The sequence below is a fragment of the Typopeltis vanoorti genome, chromosome 23, assembly GCF_054136105.1.
Source record: "Typopeltis vanoorti isolate ZY-2024b chromosome 23, IOZ_Tvanoo_1.0, whole genome shotgun sequence".
NCBI lineage: Eukaryota > Metazoa > Arthropoda > Arachnida > Uropygi > Thelyphonidae > Typopeltis > Typopeltis vanoorti.
In genome coordinates, this window is record NC_143571.1 from 11,409,829 (window position 1) to 11,425,693 (window position 15,865).

Below are 15,865 nucleotides of genomic sequence, written 5' to 3' on the forward strand. Positions count from 1 at the left end.
TCCAAAAACCATCGGGTAATTTCTGGATAATCCTTTATGTCGCAATCCTTTCGAGGATGAATTTAAGGTAGGTGAGCCCCGTTAACCGACTAAATTCTAGGTTTAATAGCTTTTCGGAGGCCTTGTAATGATGTGAGGCCCTAAGTTATTACTTTAAATATAAATCCAATCGTGATGCTTTCTGAATAAACTGTTTTAGAAAGAGTAAGTTAAAAGTTATTTAATAATGATGTATTGTCGAAGCACAGTTAAAATGTAATCAGCAGATCTCACAATGGAAAGAACCCGTGGTTATTTAGATAATCCTCAAGACAACTTAAGCTATAAGAGGTTCTTAGGAATGCGAAGAACTTTTTTAGAGATTTTTAACCGAAGCTTAGCCAGTGAGTAGAATTCTTTTATCTAAGAAACTCCGGTGATTCCTACTAAACAAAAAAAAATAAAAAAATGAAAAAAATAAAAAAAATAAAAAATATAGACATTGCAGTTGACATATATTTTTGAGAGCTGATTTTTTTTCTGTTGTGAAAATAAACAGCAGAATTTCGAAAAACAAAATAATAATAAAAATAAAAGTTCTTTGCGTTGTTGAAGAGGGAAGTGTTAAAGCGTGGAATTTTTTCTCTCAACTCCATTTAAAAACAAAGCGATTACTGACACGACATATTTATGACGCGTTTGTTCATCTTGAGGACAAGGAAAATCATGCAATGTCCATTATCAGACTGTTAACAACCTTCGTTGAAAACTATAAATTTATGGCGTCGTAACGGGGATAATTTGAAATTTTTTTTAATAAAAAGCGTGATCATGGTTCAGACTATGTGTGGAAGATGTCCTGATTTTTTATATTTATTGCTATTATGAAGACACTTTAACAGTTATGAATCCATTCATATACGGTACTTAGATATGCCTCTAACACTTAAGAGAACAATAATCCCAATACTTTGTTCCCACAGAAATCGTTTCGATTCTTTGAGTAACTCTCTCTCTCTCTCTCTCGCACGCACACGCACGCACACACACACACACACACACACACACACACACACACACACACACACACACACACACACACACACACACACACACACACACACACACACACACACACACACACACACACACAAACGCATACAATATAAACACAAAGGCATAGTACAAGCAAACTGTCGCAAATCAAAATTGAAAGTAGTTGAATAACCTTTATAAAATTACTCACATCCTTAAAATATAAAATTTAAAAAAAAAAAACTGTTTGTTGATATTCACATTCTTGTTATCGTATTTTGCAAATCACTCTAATGTTATTAGTTAAAGGTTAGATTCTGAGATTAGCAAAATTTTTATAGGAATAGGACATAAATCAAGCTTTATTGTAGATATCATTTTTATTAGCATTTAAAGGATAATCCATTTTGTATCACCCACTTTATTACAGCAAAAATAATAGCAGATTCGCAACTTGTTTTTGGAATTATATTTTCTTTAAGTGGCAATGATTCTTCCAAGAGGCAATTATGCTGGTGGGAGCACCACATGCTTCACGAATTCTCATTGGCTGTATATAAAGAACTGCTCCTACTATAGGAAGTTCTTCCATGTTCGCAACATTTTCCAAATTAAAGTAATTATGAGTTGCTAAAATCTGGTGGACTTCAAAGTCTTTAGACTGTCCTACATCAACAGAAGGTGAGTCGGTTCCAATTCCATATAATTTTCTATTAGTAAAAAGCCATTCGGCAGCTTTAGAAGAATATCCGGGATGACATAAATTGCTAGTGTTGCCATTTTGAATTCCGAAATAAGCATCTCTATCGGGCCATTTCTTTCCCCATCCACTGAGAAGCAGCACAACAGAACCATCCGGAATCTTACCATTTTCATTTTCCCAGTTTTCAAGATCCTCAACCTCTAGGGCTGCGTCGCAGTTTTGACTGACTTTTTCAGTGATGTTCACTACAACAGCTGGAACGCCCATCAAGTGAGGAACTGGAATCTGGGTCACAGTCCAACCACCAAGCAAAAAGTGGCAGGGAGCGTCTAGATGAGTTCCAGAATGAGTTGACAACTTTATAGTCTCGATTTGAAACCTAAAATAGCAAAATCAATATTGAAACAATATCTGCTGAGTAAAGAGAAAACTAAAAAAAATTACTTCAATTGCATAGTTGTAATGAAAGATAAAAGTAAATGAAAATTAAACAATAAAGGAATAATTTACTATACATGAGATAAATAATGGAAAACAGGAGCATAAGAAACTGGGTCAAGTAAAGATAGTTATAAATATATGTATACAATCGTCTACAAGCTTCGGCAGCTTAAGTCTGTCTGGCTTCTTCAGGACAAGAAATGGGTACCCGAACATTAAATGCTAAAAAAGAACGACAGTAAAATTAATTAAAATTGAAATGACGCGTGACATTAAGAGCATGGAACGTGGAGACTTAGTCATTGTTTGTAGATCGCATTTTATGGTTTTTCGCGAAATTGTGTTCTGCTAAACATAGTTCTAAATAAGTAAAGATAGTTATTTAGAACAAGTCTAGTTCTACAAGTTACGAAAAAATTCATTGTAACGTATACTTATTTTATTTTCAAACTGAACTAAATTTAATCCGAAACGCTTCCCTGTCTCTCACTATAACATATAAATAGACTAGTTAACTCATAAAGTAAAATCTGATAAACAGAAAATGCATTATATCTTAGTATTGAACGTAAATCACCCCAACTAACTCTAACTTTCTAATAGTGCAAACTGTGGGTTTGGGGGATTACTGCCTAAACTATATATTATTATTTATGAAATTTTTATTCATTACGCTCCTTTACTTTATTAGTAGCAAGCTTAATTTGTTTAGGAGTATCTCTTTGTTCAACTAGTTGGCTTGAACCTTGCATCTCAGTGAGTAAAACATAAAAGTAATCGAACGTGCATTAAAGTAATTCCAAAAATTAAAATAGAAATAGCCGAGTATGTTTTAGTTAAAATATATCTCGGGGATATGCTGAAGATAAAAACATTCTTCCTTCTTTTACTGTAGTTCACAAACAAACTTTAATCCTGACAGTGAATTTAAACGTGTTGAAATGATAAACTAATAAAGGAATAAACATATTTCAGATTTTACAAAAGAACCTGAGCCACTAAATGTGAAAAGAAGTAAATTAAAACCTTGAAACAATAAATGGTGAACGATTAAACATAAAAGATTGATTGAAGAATTTATTATAGAATTAAAAACGTAAAAAGAAATCAATAGATAAAAAATGGATTACATAACATAACAAAATTGCTGGGGGGGGGATCGTCTCGGAACGATATGCAAATGAAAATGAAAATGAAAGATAGGGGGAGGGGTACATTAAATCAGTTGCATCGAATTTCCAGTCACCTTGGCTGGGAAGCGGGGATAATATTAATATTCTAGAGCAGCCAATTCTCAGAGAGGAACCCCCCCCATATGGACGGTGGATGTTATTTGCGTCGCAAATAGACCTTATTGCTATGGTTTCTGGAAAAACGCAATCTAATTTCATTATTCTGAAAATCTAGCATGACTGATTTTTCGATCTGAGGGATGTGGGTTTTATTTTTTGTTTGTTTGTTGAAAATAGCTTCGTTGTTAGGTTGTTTCCAATTTAGCATGGGTTTCAATAATTTATATTTAGAATAATCTTTAATGGGTTTCAATAATCTTTATTTAGAATATCTTTTAGACACGGCAAAGTTCTTTATTTAACAGGATTTCACGGAGTGGTATTATAGTTTGGCAAGTGGATTATTGAGTTTTCCGACATATATTAGGTTGTAGTCTTAACAGAGGATATAACATTTTATGGGGTTTGGCCAAAGCATTCAATTTTTTAATGTAGGGTGTTTCAATTAGTTGAGTACTAGTATTAATTTGAGACTGGATATGATCCCCAGAAAGATATTCAGATGTTTGGATCGAACAGCAATTTGAGTCTATTTCTGGTTGGTGAATATAGGTGTATATCTTAATACGAAATCTGACTAAACAAAATTTGTTATTATACTTGTTAAACGACTACAGACTCTAATTACAGAGACTCTGTAGCAGTGCTAATATGCAATCACTATAAGTTACTTCTGTGTTTATTGCACGATCTTACCTATAGCCATCCAGAACAGTCAGCTCGAAATTCTGGAAACCCGGAAAAGTTAACGTATCATTATCAAATGGATAAGACATGACGAGGTAGTTGGGACCAAATGGCTTGCCTGTGCCGGAAACTGACACCCGTCCGACAATAGAAACCATCAAGAATAGCAGAAGCATCGTTTTCTGAAAAGGAAAATCAAATAAGTTTATTTCTTTCTCTCTCTCTCTCTCTCTCTCTCTCTCTCTCTCTCTCTCTCTCTCTATATATATATATATATATATATATATATATATATATATATATATATATATATATATATATATATATATATATATATATATATATATATATATATATACCTCTCTTTCTTTTCTAAGAACAATGAAATGGCCTAAACAATTATCATTACCAAAGAAGTCTGTGATGCGTTCGCTGAACTGACAAAATCACAAGACGAGGGTATTCTGCATAATATTCTTTCTATCGAATCTCATTAGGAAATTGGTAAAGTGATATCCAGAATATTCGATCTTTCATTCCACAAAAGATGCAAAACGGTTAGAAGAACACACGCAATTTACAACCATGATACACTTACAATTCCAAACACCACCTCAAATAAATAACGGGCATGGCGAACTTTCTCTCTCTCTCTCTCTCTCTCTCGCTCAAGGATCGGTGTTATATCTCCACTGGTCCAAATTTCAAGAACTGATTAAATCCCTTACAATGAAAATTCCAATAATCACCCACCTATTATCGAGTTCCTTCAGAAGTCTCACGTGTGCAGAATATCACATCGCAAAAGGGGTGTTGGCACTAGAGCATTTCTGCGCTAATACGAGCCACATGAATTATCTCCCAGCCTATATAGTAGAGATTTTTTCACCAAACTTAATTTTTCTAATTTCAGAAGTCTAGTTTCAGTCGAAAACCATGGAATTCTAATTAATATTATGATTGCATTTTTGTTATGAGAACTTCAGAAACTTTTTCTGTTAATCACAGATTTGCGTACTGAGATATGACTTTTAAGTTAAAAATAATAATATTTTAATTGACTGATAACTCAGTAAATGTATTGCTTAGTTTTAATGGGTTTACTCTTACAGTTATCATAGCTAGAATAATATTTGAAAAATAAGCATACCTGATATTTTCCTGGTGAATTTGCAGAAATATGATCAAGCGCGTATTTGGGAAGCGGCATATATAGCTAGCTTCTCATTTAGTGATTGGATCTTTACTATTTCTATCCATTCATATGTCATCTCCTATCTAGGAGGTTGACTATCATGATGACTCATGGTTAATTAACTATGGGCGTAACGACACGTGATGAGGACACTATCTCTTCCACATCTTTACCATTTTATACAGTTTATGCAAATATATTTGGTTCCGTTATAATATGTAATAGTACATACTGCGCAAAATTGACAACGTGCGTGGCATAGTTTATACGTGGGAGAAAGGAAATACATTCAAAACTGTATTGCTTGCAGTTTCAAAACGAGTTACTTGTACTGCTTGACGCATATTAATGTTTGCATCCTTTCATACCCGTACAAGTAATACTTGAATTGCTTCCTCTCATCATTTTTAGTATTATGGCCTCCATACAAGAGAAGTACTCGCGATAACGCACGATTAAATATTATGTGTTATTAATCATATTCCAATAAACAAATAATAAAATATGTGGTCGGAATGCATGTTTTAAAATAGCATTGCACTAAAACATTATTATACAGAAGAGAATAAAAATCATCTAACAACTCTCAGTAGTACAATAACAGACAACGCAAATACAACGTGTCAAAAGACATTATCATCTTCAAAAATTGCACATGTTTGTGGATATAATGCAAACTTGGTCGATATTTAATAGACCTATTCAATTGAAAATGGAAATTGAATTTCTGGGGCCTCAAGAAATTCAATTCTCCACCATTAAATTGCTGCAAGAGATACTTTACCTTATTCTTGCATCAATGTGTGCAGGTTTAATTTTTGAGTTCCTTTTGACAAATGTATGCCTCTATAGTTTAGTCAAGAAAAAAAAGTTTTGTTTTTTTTTGATATCAGGATGACATTTTTTTTTGACATCAAGATGTCATCTTGATATGAGTCTTCCACTGCATTCTATTTTTTGCAAGATGACTCAGTTTGTGTATAGAGTTTCCGCACCTAGGATTAGAGATATGACTTTTGGCGATGACAATGTCATCGTCCCATTCTCTGTTTGGTCTTCCTTTTTTGTTCTTTCCTTCAATCATCCCAAACAGCAGCATTTTTATTTTCCTCTCAGCGTTCATTCTACATATATGTCCAAAGAGACGCAGTTTCGTTTTGATTATTTTCTGGATCAGGTTTTCTTTTGGTTGTATTCGTCTGTAGATTTCCTCATTGTTCACTTTCTAGATCCAGCTTATTCTCAAGATCTTTCTATTGCACTTCCAATATCCTCCTTTCAGATTCTCTCAGGCCTCACATCCATAGAAGATGCTGTTGATGATACAGGTTTCTACAATACGCAGTTCAGTGTGTATCTTTATAGCTCGGTTCATCCATATTTTGTCCATAGCTTTCGAGATAGCTGTTGCTTTAGCTATTCCAATGTTTACCTCTTTTTGGGGGGGTCTGAGTCATGCGTCATCCACGATGTGTGAAGTGTTCCACATTATCCAGTCGAAATCCGTCTATGGTAACATTTCTCAGTAACTCCTGTTGTCCGATTATCATTGTTTTAGTTTTTAAAAAGTTGACATTTAATTCATATCTTTTTCCTTCTGTGTTTGCAAAGTCCGTTCTAGGCTTCCTGCGTCTTCTTCAATCAGAACGATGTCATCTGCAAAGCAGAGGTAGTTTATCCTCATACCATTTATTGAAATGTCTTCACCTTCTTCTTTAATCTTATCTAGTGTTCTTCCCAGATGTGGGATGAAGATGGTTGGTGATATTGAGACTAATTTATTACACATCTGATAAATTGAATAGACTATAGATTATAAATCAAAGCGTGTTCGCTTTGTATTGTAAGACACACACAAACATACTAGTCGAGTTTTACTTAGCTACAAAACTTATTTTAATACAAATATATATCCTTAATATCGAGGAAGAAGAATATATCCATTAAGTAACTATACCAGAGATTCCCAAAATCTGATTTTGGGTGGGTCGCGTTAAATATTAAAATATGAGAGTAGTTTACATGTTCATTAGGAGAGTTTTACTCATATGATTTTCGGCAATGCTAGGAATTAAATACAGATTTCGATATAAACTTCAATCATTAAACACCTGGCGTCTGAAAATAGCATATATCAATGAGGACATCAAAGACGTCAACAGCAAAAATAGAAAACAAGCGTTCTTCACATATACCTCATTATGTATCTGATTAATAAATTTATATATTAGTTAAGTGTATTCAATAAAAAAAGCTTAAAAGTAGTAAAGCGATATTTTTTATTCAATCCCCCCCCCTTCCTTTCAAAATATGCATTACAAGCGGGGGTAGCGAAAAATTACCGTTTTCGAAAGTAGGTCTCGACCTATAAAAGTTTGGGAAGCCCTGAACCACTTGTTTGTAATGTTTCGGTGTCTAGTCAGAAGCTTGCACGATGTGGAATTGGAGGTTAGCGAACTTTAATTTCAAACTGTTATGTTAGTAATATGCATCGGTATAACTATACGACGATAGCCTGCTTTCCGATACCAGCTGCGTGAACAAAATCACGTGATTAGGTGGGCGGTGCCAAAACCGTCACTTCAAGTGATGTCAGATTGCGATCAAAGCGCTCCCGCGCGTAAGACAATGGACGAAAATGATTCGCAAATTTGGAAAACATCGACTTTCAAAAAGAAAACAAGCTGGTAAATAATACCCAGAAAAAATGCCACATAATCAGGGTAAACATTTAGACGAAACGACAGATTTTCTACGACGCTTTTATTGGTTGATAATAGTTCCACCTTCATTATTTATAATCCAAACCGTTAGTTTTGGTCAGAATAAAATTAATGCTATATATTAGCATTTCTTTTACTTTTCATTTCTTTCCTTTTCTTTCTTCAAACAATGATTAATTAATTCACTAAATTCGGGCAATTATACGATATTTGTCATTTTTTTGTTGCAGCAAAGAATTAAAAGTTCTCTAAATTCATTTCCGCCTGCGCTTGACATTGTTTATATTTGATAGTTGAAGTAAAAAAAAAAAAAAGTGTTTTAGTTTTAGCTGCTGTCTTCTCTATGTGTCGCTCATAATTTAGGGTCCAATCTAGTGTAACACCTAGGTAAGTTGAATTTGGATAATTGACCAGTTTCACACCATTCCATTCTATATTCAACTCTCTCCTCGCCTCCCTATTATTGAGATGGAAAAGACACATTTGTGGGTTTTACTGGGCGTTGGTTTCAGTTGGTTTCCTTATTGTAAAAAAACTTACATTATCCTGATGAACACTAATAAGGTATATTTATTTATTTATTTCGTGCGCGAACTACAGAAAATGTAAGAGCATACATATAAATGATTAAACGCATACATTTAACGAAATAGACATTAAAAGAATAGAAATAAAAAGCATACATTAAAAGACAAAAACGCCACTTGTATGAAATATTAAGCAAAAACATAAAATGTCAAATTTCACTCATCCAACGACTAATATACTTTAAAGCTGTTTCATTGCACTGCATTAAATCGTCTCGGGTACATATATTATTAATGTCTATTAAGCAGCATGTGTATCTCAGTGGATGTGGCGTTTGCGCACCACGGCGCTTGGCCGCACGAAGGAAGACTTGGTTTCGAGTCTAGTCGGCGATTAGAGGAAATTTTTCTAAGCCTTTTTTCGACCGGTTCCCGAGTTAGTCGATCTCTGGCACGGGCAAGCGGGTTTTTCCTCCCTGAAACTCGGGTTTTTCGTCCCGTAAACTCAAGAAAATCGACCGTAGAACCCACATTATTTTAGACATTAAATATATTGTGTTAGGGTTAGGGACCACGAGATGGCGGCACATTTGAGCCGTCTCTCTTCACTGCGTACCGCTTAATTAGTGATAGCCTTGGGCCATCTATCTCTGATTGGTACCAGTGGAGATTGAACTGCCCACTCAGTCTCCAAAAGTTAGATAGGGCTAAATGTCCTCGCCTACTCCCCGTATACGGGAATAAAAAGGCGTTAGCTGATTTTTTTTTTTTTTTTGATTAAGCAGCATTGCAGAAGATGATCCATGGTTTGTGTTTCACCACATGATCAGCTGTCATTGACTGTGTACCACCATCTGGCCATTCTGCTTTGATCTGCCCATTCCGGAACGAAGTCCATCTTTGCCAGTCAAGATGTAAGCCGGAAGGAAGAGACTCGTATAATTTCATGCTGCTGTCAAATCTATAAATACAGCTCCTGTTGCTAATCCCCTTTCAAAGCCGTCATCAATAAACTGCGTTAAGTTTAATACTTGTCCAGTGCATGATCTTCCTGGTCTAAATCCTGCCTGTTGTATCAGCACTTTCTCTATTTCTACTTGATCTGTTCAAGATTATCCTCTCATTCAGCTTCAGTGTTGTGCATAGGAGAGCTATAGGCCTGTATGTCTTTGGATCCTCAGCAGATTTACCCGGTTTCAAGATAGGTATTACTTTCGTTTGCCTCCATATGCTGGTTATTTTAGCAAATTTCCAACAAAAGTTGAAAAATTCTAACAACCACTCTGTTGCCTTTTCTCCCAGATTTCTTAGTATCTCGCTTCTGATATCATATATATCGGCAACGATATACAGGGTGTTCGGGATAAATTTGACATATTTATAATTAATTATATTTTTCCGTAAGTTACATGTATTAACACACACTTCTCTTCATTTAAAAGTTTGGACCCTTTTTCATTCATATACAAGATGTCAGAAAGGATGGATAGCTGGAACCCACCTGAATCATGGAAGAGAATAACTTGTATCATGATGATTCGTGCCCGCCATCAAAATAAGGATATTACGACTGCTGCCCAGTGCTCCCTGAATACAGTAAAAACAATCAGGCATGAACTAGAGACTTGCAATGGTGACTACGAGGATGTAGCAAGAAGAAAGATCCCTAGCAGACGATCTGATTGCGTTCGTACAGCAGAATTCCTCGCAAATCTGCAGGAACAGGTGTTGAAGAACCCTGGCATTGGAATTCGGGCTTTGTTCGTGGAGTTGCTAACTGTAGTCAAGCCCTGGATAACAAGGGTAGCCAATGGTAGGCCGTATGTATGGCAGCAGGATTCGGCCCCTTGCCACACCTCTGGGAAAAGTCAAAAATGGTTGTCTGAAAATTTCTACGACTTCACCAGTCCAAATGTTTGGCCTCCAAACTCCCCAGACCTTAACCCCATGGATTATTTTGTATGGGGCGCAGTTGAAAAAGACACCAATCGCACTTCCAGTAATACAAAAGCCCAGTTAATGGATAAAATTAAAACAGTTTTTGCGGCCCTTCCCAGGGAGACTGTAGCATCAGCTTGTTCGAGGTTCCGAAGCAGAATTGAAGCTGTGATCGATGCTAATGGTGGTTATTTTGAGTAAATCTTGTTGATAGTATTGTAATTAACTCTGCCTGTAATGTTTTTTTGTCAATTCATTAAATTTAATAGATACAAAGAAGATTTTCTTTTTCCTTACGAAACTGTCAAATTTATCCCGAACACCCTGTATATGATATTTCCTGGGTTTAAGGCTTTTAGGGCATTTTCTAGTTTCTCTTTAGTAAATGGTGCTTCGAAGAGATTATTTTCTGAATCCTTAACTTTTTAAATATAATGTTTAGGTATTTTTCCTTCGGTACTTGGTTTACATTCAGAGATAGCCGAGTTGCAATTTATATTATATTATAATTATATTTATATTTATATTATATTGTAATAAGTTATATTGCATGCTGTATATTCTTCTGCTACAGTGATGACTGTTAACTCGAATACAGTCATTGAGAAAGACGCCACTGGTAGTATTTCTTGATTTCCAGTAAACTTGACATCCAATTTATTAAAATGTGCAATGTAGGATTTCCCTTGATGTGAAAATATCAGTTGTTATTTCTTCCAAATTACGTAGAATGCCAAATTTGCCATGGTGGGTATAAAGGGGAGCAGATACATTTGGGATTATTCAGATGTGGGTCCAATAAAATTCACTGGTTTCTCAACACAAAATTAATCTAAGAAAAGAAAACAACTCACGTCAAACGAATCCAAAAACACCAAATCTGTAAATCAATATCAGAAAGGAGAGCAACAAGAAGCAAACTGCTGTTTGCTGCTTATTGCTCTCCTTTCTAGTATTGTTTTTTTTTTCATGTTTTTAGGTTTTTTTGTTTGTTTGTTTATGTTGAAATGGTGATATGTTCATTTCATGTACTTTAAATAGTCAAGTCAGGGCCAGATAACCTGACAACTTCTTTCCTTAACGTTATCCAGACCCTTAAAATCGTATGGTGTTTTCAAAATAAATACTCTGTAACAAACTAAGTAACTATTTCTTCACAAACAGCTTGCTCCACAACACTTTATTTTCTAAAAGTACATGTTTATTTGAACGCCTTCATAGTTCAGTATTTTTGGTTGGAAAGATCTTGGTTCAAATTCTGTCTACGACACGAAGAACCCTTATAAGAACTTTTACAACTGAAGGTGAGTTAGTCGGTCTCATATAGGGGGTGGCAGGGCTTCTAAAACCTCAAACCAGTCAGAAGAACACACGCATTTGATACACATACATCCATACAAAGAAAACTTATATTCATAGAGGTCACACCTTATCCTATAGTGATGGATAATAAATGTAAGAACACTTTGAGTGTTGTGGGCATTTAATTGCTTCTTAGAACTACTGATAATCATGATTACACATTTATTTATTTATTTTAGTAAGTTTATTTATTTTTTTGTGTACACTACTTGAAAAGAAGACAACGAATACCTTCATGGGCAAGGTGCCAAGTAACGAATCACGTGTTTATAGCCAGTATAAATTGGAGGAATATTCTGCTCCAAAGTCATTGCAACTATATCCGAATGAAATGGCTGCGAGAAGGTAACTGTCGGAGTTTAAAAGAGGCGTTGCGATTGGACGCCATGTTGCAGGCCTATCTGTTCGACAAATTGGGCCGTGTCAGATCAAGAATCAGTGATAGTATACTGAGATGGAAGGTACGGTGGGATATGGAAGCTTAGAAAGCTTTGTTATGGAACGATGAATCAAGCTACGCCCTCTACCGAGTTGGACGTGTGTGGCTGTGGGAGTGGCAGATGCCTGATGATCGACTCTTACCAGAGTGTGCAATCCCAGCTGTGATATTCGCAGGGGCCCGTGTGATGATATAGTCCTGTTTTTCCTGGGTTTGGCCTCGGACCTCTGTTTGTAGTGTCATCTGTTAGTCAGATGATCATTCTAGACACAATGCTTCTTACTTTGTGGCGTTTCCACGGAAATAACTATTGTCTATTTCAGCCAGACAATGAACCTTGTCATAAAGCTGCTGCTGCTGCTGCTGTAAGTGTGTGGTTTTGGACACGAACGTCACCACACTTAACTGACTTCCACAGTCCCCTAATCTCAACCTTATTGAACATCTGTGGGATGTACAGAAGCATTAGATGAGATCAAGGTGACGCCCGCTTCACAGCAGTCCTGTACCGCATTACATGGCTATAGGAAGAATGGTTCCAAAATTCCTATTCATCGCTATCGTACTTTTGTGGAAAGTATGCCTTAGGATTGCGGCAATCATCGCATCGAAAGCAGGTCCTATATCTTATTAAGGTAGACGCAATGGCTGTCTGTTTCTCGGACTATGGTGTCCGTTGACTTCTTTCCAACTAGTGTAGTTTTGATATGGTTTTGTTGGTCAGAATTGCAATCAAAGCAATTAAATCTATACTGCCTGTATGCATTTCTAACTTTAATTACATCTACTATCCTCTGGTTTGCCTGTTTTAGGGAAGGGAAAAAAATTCAAATTTCTAGGAAGAAAACCTTACCACCTCCGTAATAGTCCAGCTAACGCAAATTTATCTGGAAAGCGTTTATAAAGGTTCCGCGTTTCTTTGTAGCAGGAGGCCAAATTTCCCGATTTCCAAGCGTATGGATTGTATAAGGACATCGAAGGATACCTCTGCAAGTCATCCATTCCCACTCGTACATACTCTACACATTTTTTTTCAGAATTTCTGTATATTGTATATTTACGGTCTGCACATACGCTTGGTTTGAGAGAAGTTATTTATAAATTATAAAATAATGATTAAAAACTTCTTAATGGAATATACATCTCAGACGTATTAAAACAGGAATAATAATAAGTCTAGTTTGTACGCTGCAAAAGTAGAATTCGTTTACTCGTATTTTGCCGCTTGTTATTATAACATCTTCAGAGAGAGGGAGAGAGAGAGAGAGAGAGAGAGAAGGCAGTAAGACACTGAAAAATTAATTACTAAGAAAGCAGGACCAAGACTTGTTTTTACATGTTTTAGTCATAATTGCATGTGGAAGAGAACAAATGGTTGTTCTTGTCCAAGAAACAACTTTTAAGCATCCATTACCACAAGATTATGTGACACATAATAACGAACCAAGTTTTATTCGTATGAAAACATTTATTAAGAATAAGAGCCATAGCTAAAAGAGAAGTCAGAAAAAGACATAGAGAATCATGGAATAAATTTGTTTCTAATTTAGAACATGATTTATATAAAATAAGACCCAATGTATATAAGATTTTGAAACAACTAAATGCAGATACCAAAGAAAACATAAAATTAAACACTGAATTGAAATTAGAAGAATTTCTAAATTACTACACAGAACTATGGACAGACAAATATCTTAAAAAAGACAACAAGCAAACAATTAACGAAAATGAAAAGGAAATAACTGAAGAAGAATTAGAAATCAGCTTGAAAGAAACAAGAAACGGAAAATCACCTGGAGAAGATAAGCTAGGTTCAGAACTATATAAATACGCAGGAACAAGATTCAAAGGAAGACTCTTATTATTTTTAAATAAAATTTACTCAACTAGTATCCATACAATAGAATGGAAAAAAGCAATTGTGATTCCTATCTTTAAGAAAGGTAATAGAGATGACCCTAAAAACTATAGAGGTATCAGTATACTAAATTCATGTTACAAAATATACAGCAGAATCTTAAATAACAAACTAATGAAATATTCCGAAAACTTTATTCTAGAGGTACAAAATGGATTTAGAAAAGGACGATCATGTAAAGACCCAGCTTTCTGCCTAAAATTAATAATAGAGAAAAGAAGAGAATATAATTTAGAAACACATATTGCATTTATTGACTTTGAAAAAGCATTCGACAAAGTTAAAAGAAACATATTATTTAACATATTAAATGAAAGACAAATACCAAATAATATCCTAAAAGCTGTCAAAAGTATATATGAAAATAATCAAATACAAATAAGATTAAATCATGAGTTATCATATACAAGAGAGATAAACCAAGGGGTCCGACAGGGATGTCCCCTCTCAGCAACTCTTTTTAATATCTACTTAAATGAAATAATAATAAAATGGAGTAAACATTTACAGCAAGGAATTAAACTTTCACCTACAGTTAGCTTAAACACTCTCCTCTTTGCAGACGACCAAATAATAATTACAAATTCTGAAGATAACTTACAGAAAGCTATTTTAAATCTAAATGAGATATCCAAAGATTATGGTATGATAATATCAACGGAAAAATCAAAAACTATGGCCTTTAAAGGACAAGATCCCGCAAGAACTAAAATAGTAATAGATAACAAGATCTTAGAACAGGTGAATTCATTTAACTACCTAGGATGTACGATCACTTATGAAAATGAAAAAGATATAAACATAAAAATTGCAAAATATTTAAAAATAACAGGAGTAATTAACTCTATATTTAAACCAAACCTAGTTCAAAAACAAACCAGGCTAAAAGTATACAGTACATTAGCCCTACCGGTCTTAATGTTTGGAAGCGAAATCTGGACAATAAAACAAAAAGACAAACAAAGATCAACAACAGCAGAAATGAAGTTTATGAGAAAAACTGCAAAGTATACCCTATTTGATCACAAAAGAAACGAAGATATTATGAAAGAATTAAACCAAGAACCAGTAATTGAAATAATTAAAAAATATAAACATAGATGGATGGAACACGTTCAAAGAATGAAAACAGAAAGATTACCAAAACAAGCCTTAAAGTACAAGCCATTAGGAAAAAGAAAACCAGGACGTCCTCTTAAACGATTCAACGATGACTTATAAGGCCAGAACAGGCCATACTAGGCCTAAATCCTTGATACGTATGATGATGATGACATTTATTCCCCATTCCAGTTTAAATTCTCGAACCTTATTTGGAGCATCAGACCATACTGGCTAATCACCTTCATTAGAAAAGTCTTTATAAATATTCTTTGAGCCTTTAGATAGGATTCGAAACAACGTCTTGTCCGTTATAATCCTTGGTGTTCTACATGAAATGTGCCAAGGCATCAAAAGAATTGGACAAATCACAACGAGCTTTCTTCGAAATGTCCATTTCCGTTTCTGCTTGCACCAAAGTCCTAAACAGCTGAAACTAAATCATCAAGACATCCAAACCTGATTTTGAAACTGTTCACTTCTTTTGAACTCGGATAGTTCCGCTGCACGTTTATTCACACA

The 15,865-nt window shown here is 34.9% G+C and overlaps 1 protein-coding gene across 1 annotated transcript; it reads right to left on the reverse strand.

Moving 5' to 3' along the window:
- Positions 1-1,480: 1,480 nt before the first annotated feature.
- LOC150093619 (uncharacterized) lies at positions 1,481-4,262 on the reverse strand. Its single transcript, XM_090413232.1, has 2 exons — positions 4,147-4,262; positions 1,481-2,096 (listed from the first exon to the last, which is right to left on the reverse strand). The coding sequence occupies exons 1-2, from the start codon at positions 4,224-4,226 to the stop codon at positions 1,481-1,483; spliced, it is 696 nt and encodes a 231-aa protein (XP_090269358.1). The 5' UTR covers positions 4,227-4,262.
- Positions 4,263-15,865: the final 11,603 nt, after the last annotated feature.

What these genes read in the sequence shown, in the direction of transcription:
- LOC150093619 (XM_090413232.1), bottom strand. Translation starts at nt 4,226, where the DNA reads ATGTCTTATCCATTTGATAATGATACGTTAACTTTTCCGGGTTTCCAG. An exon ending in ACTGTTCTGGATGGCTATAG is followed by an intron (nt 2,097 to 4,146) that starts GTAAGATCGTGC and finishes TTGCTATTTTAG; the next exon opens with GTTTCAAATCGAGACTATAA.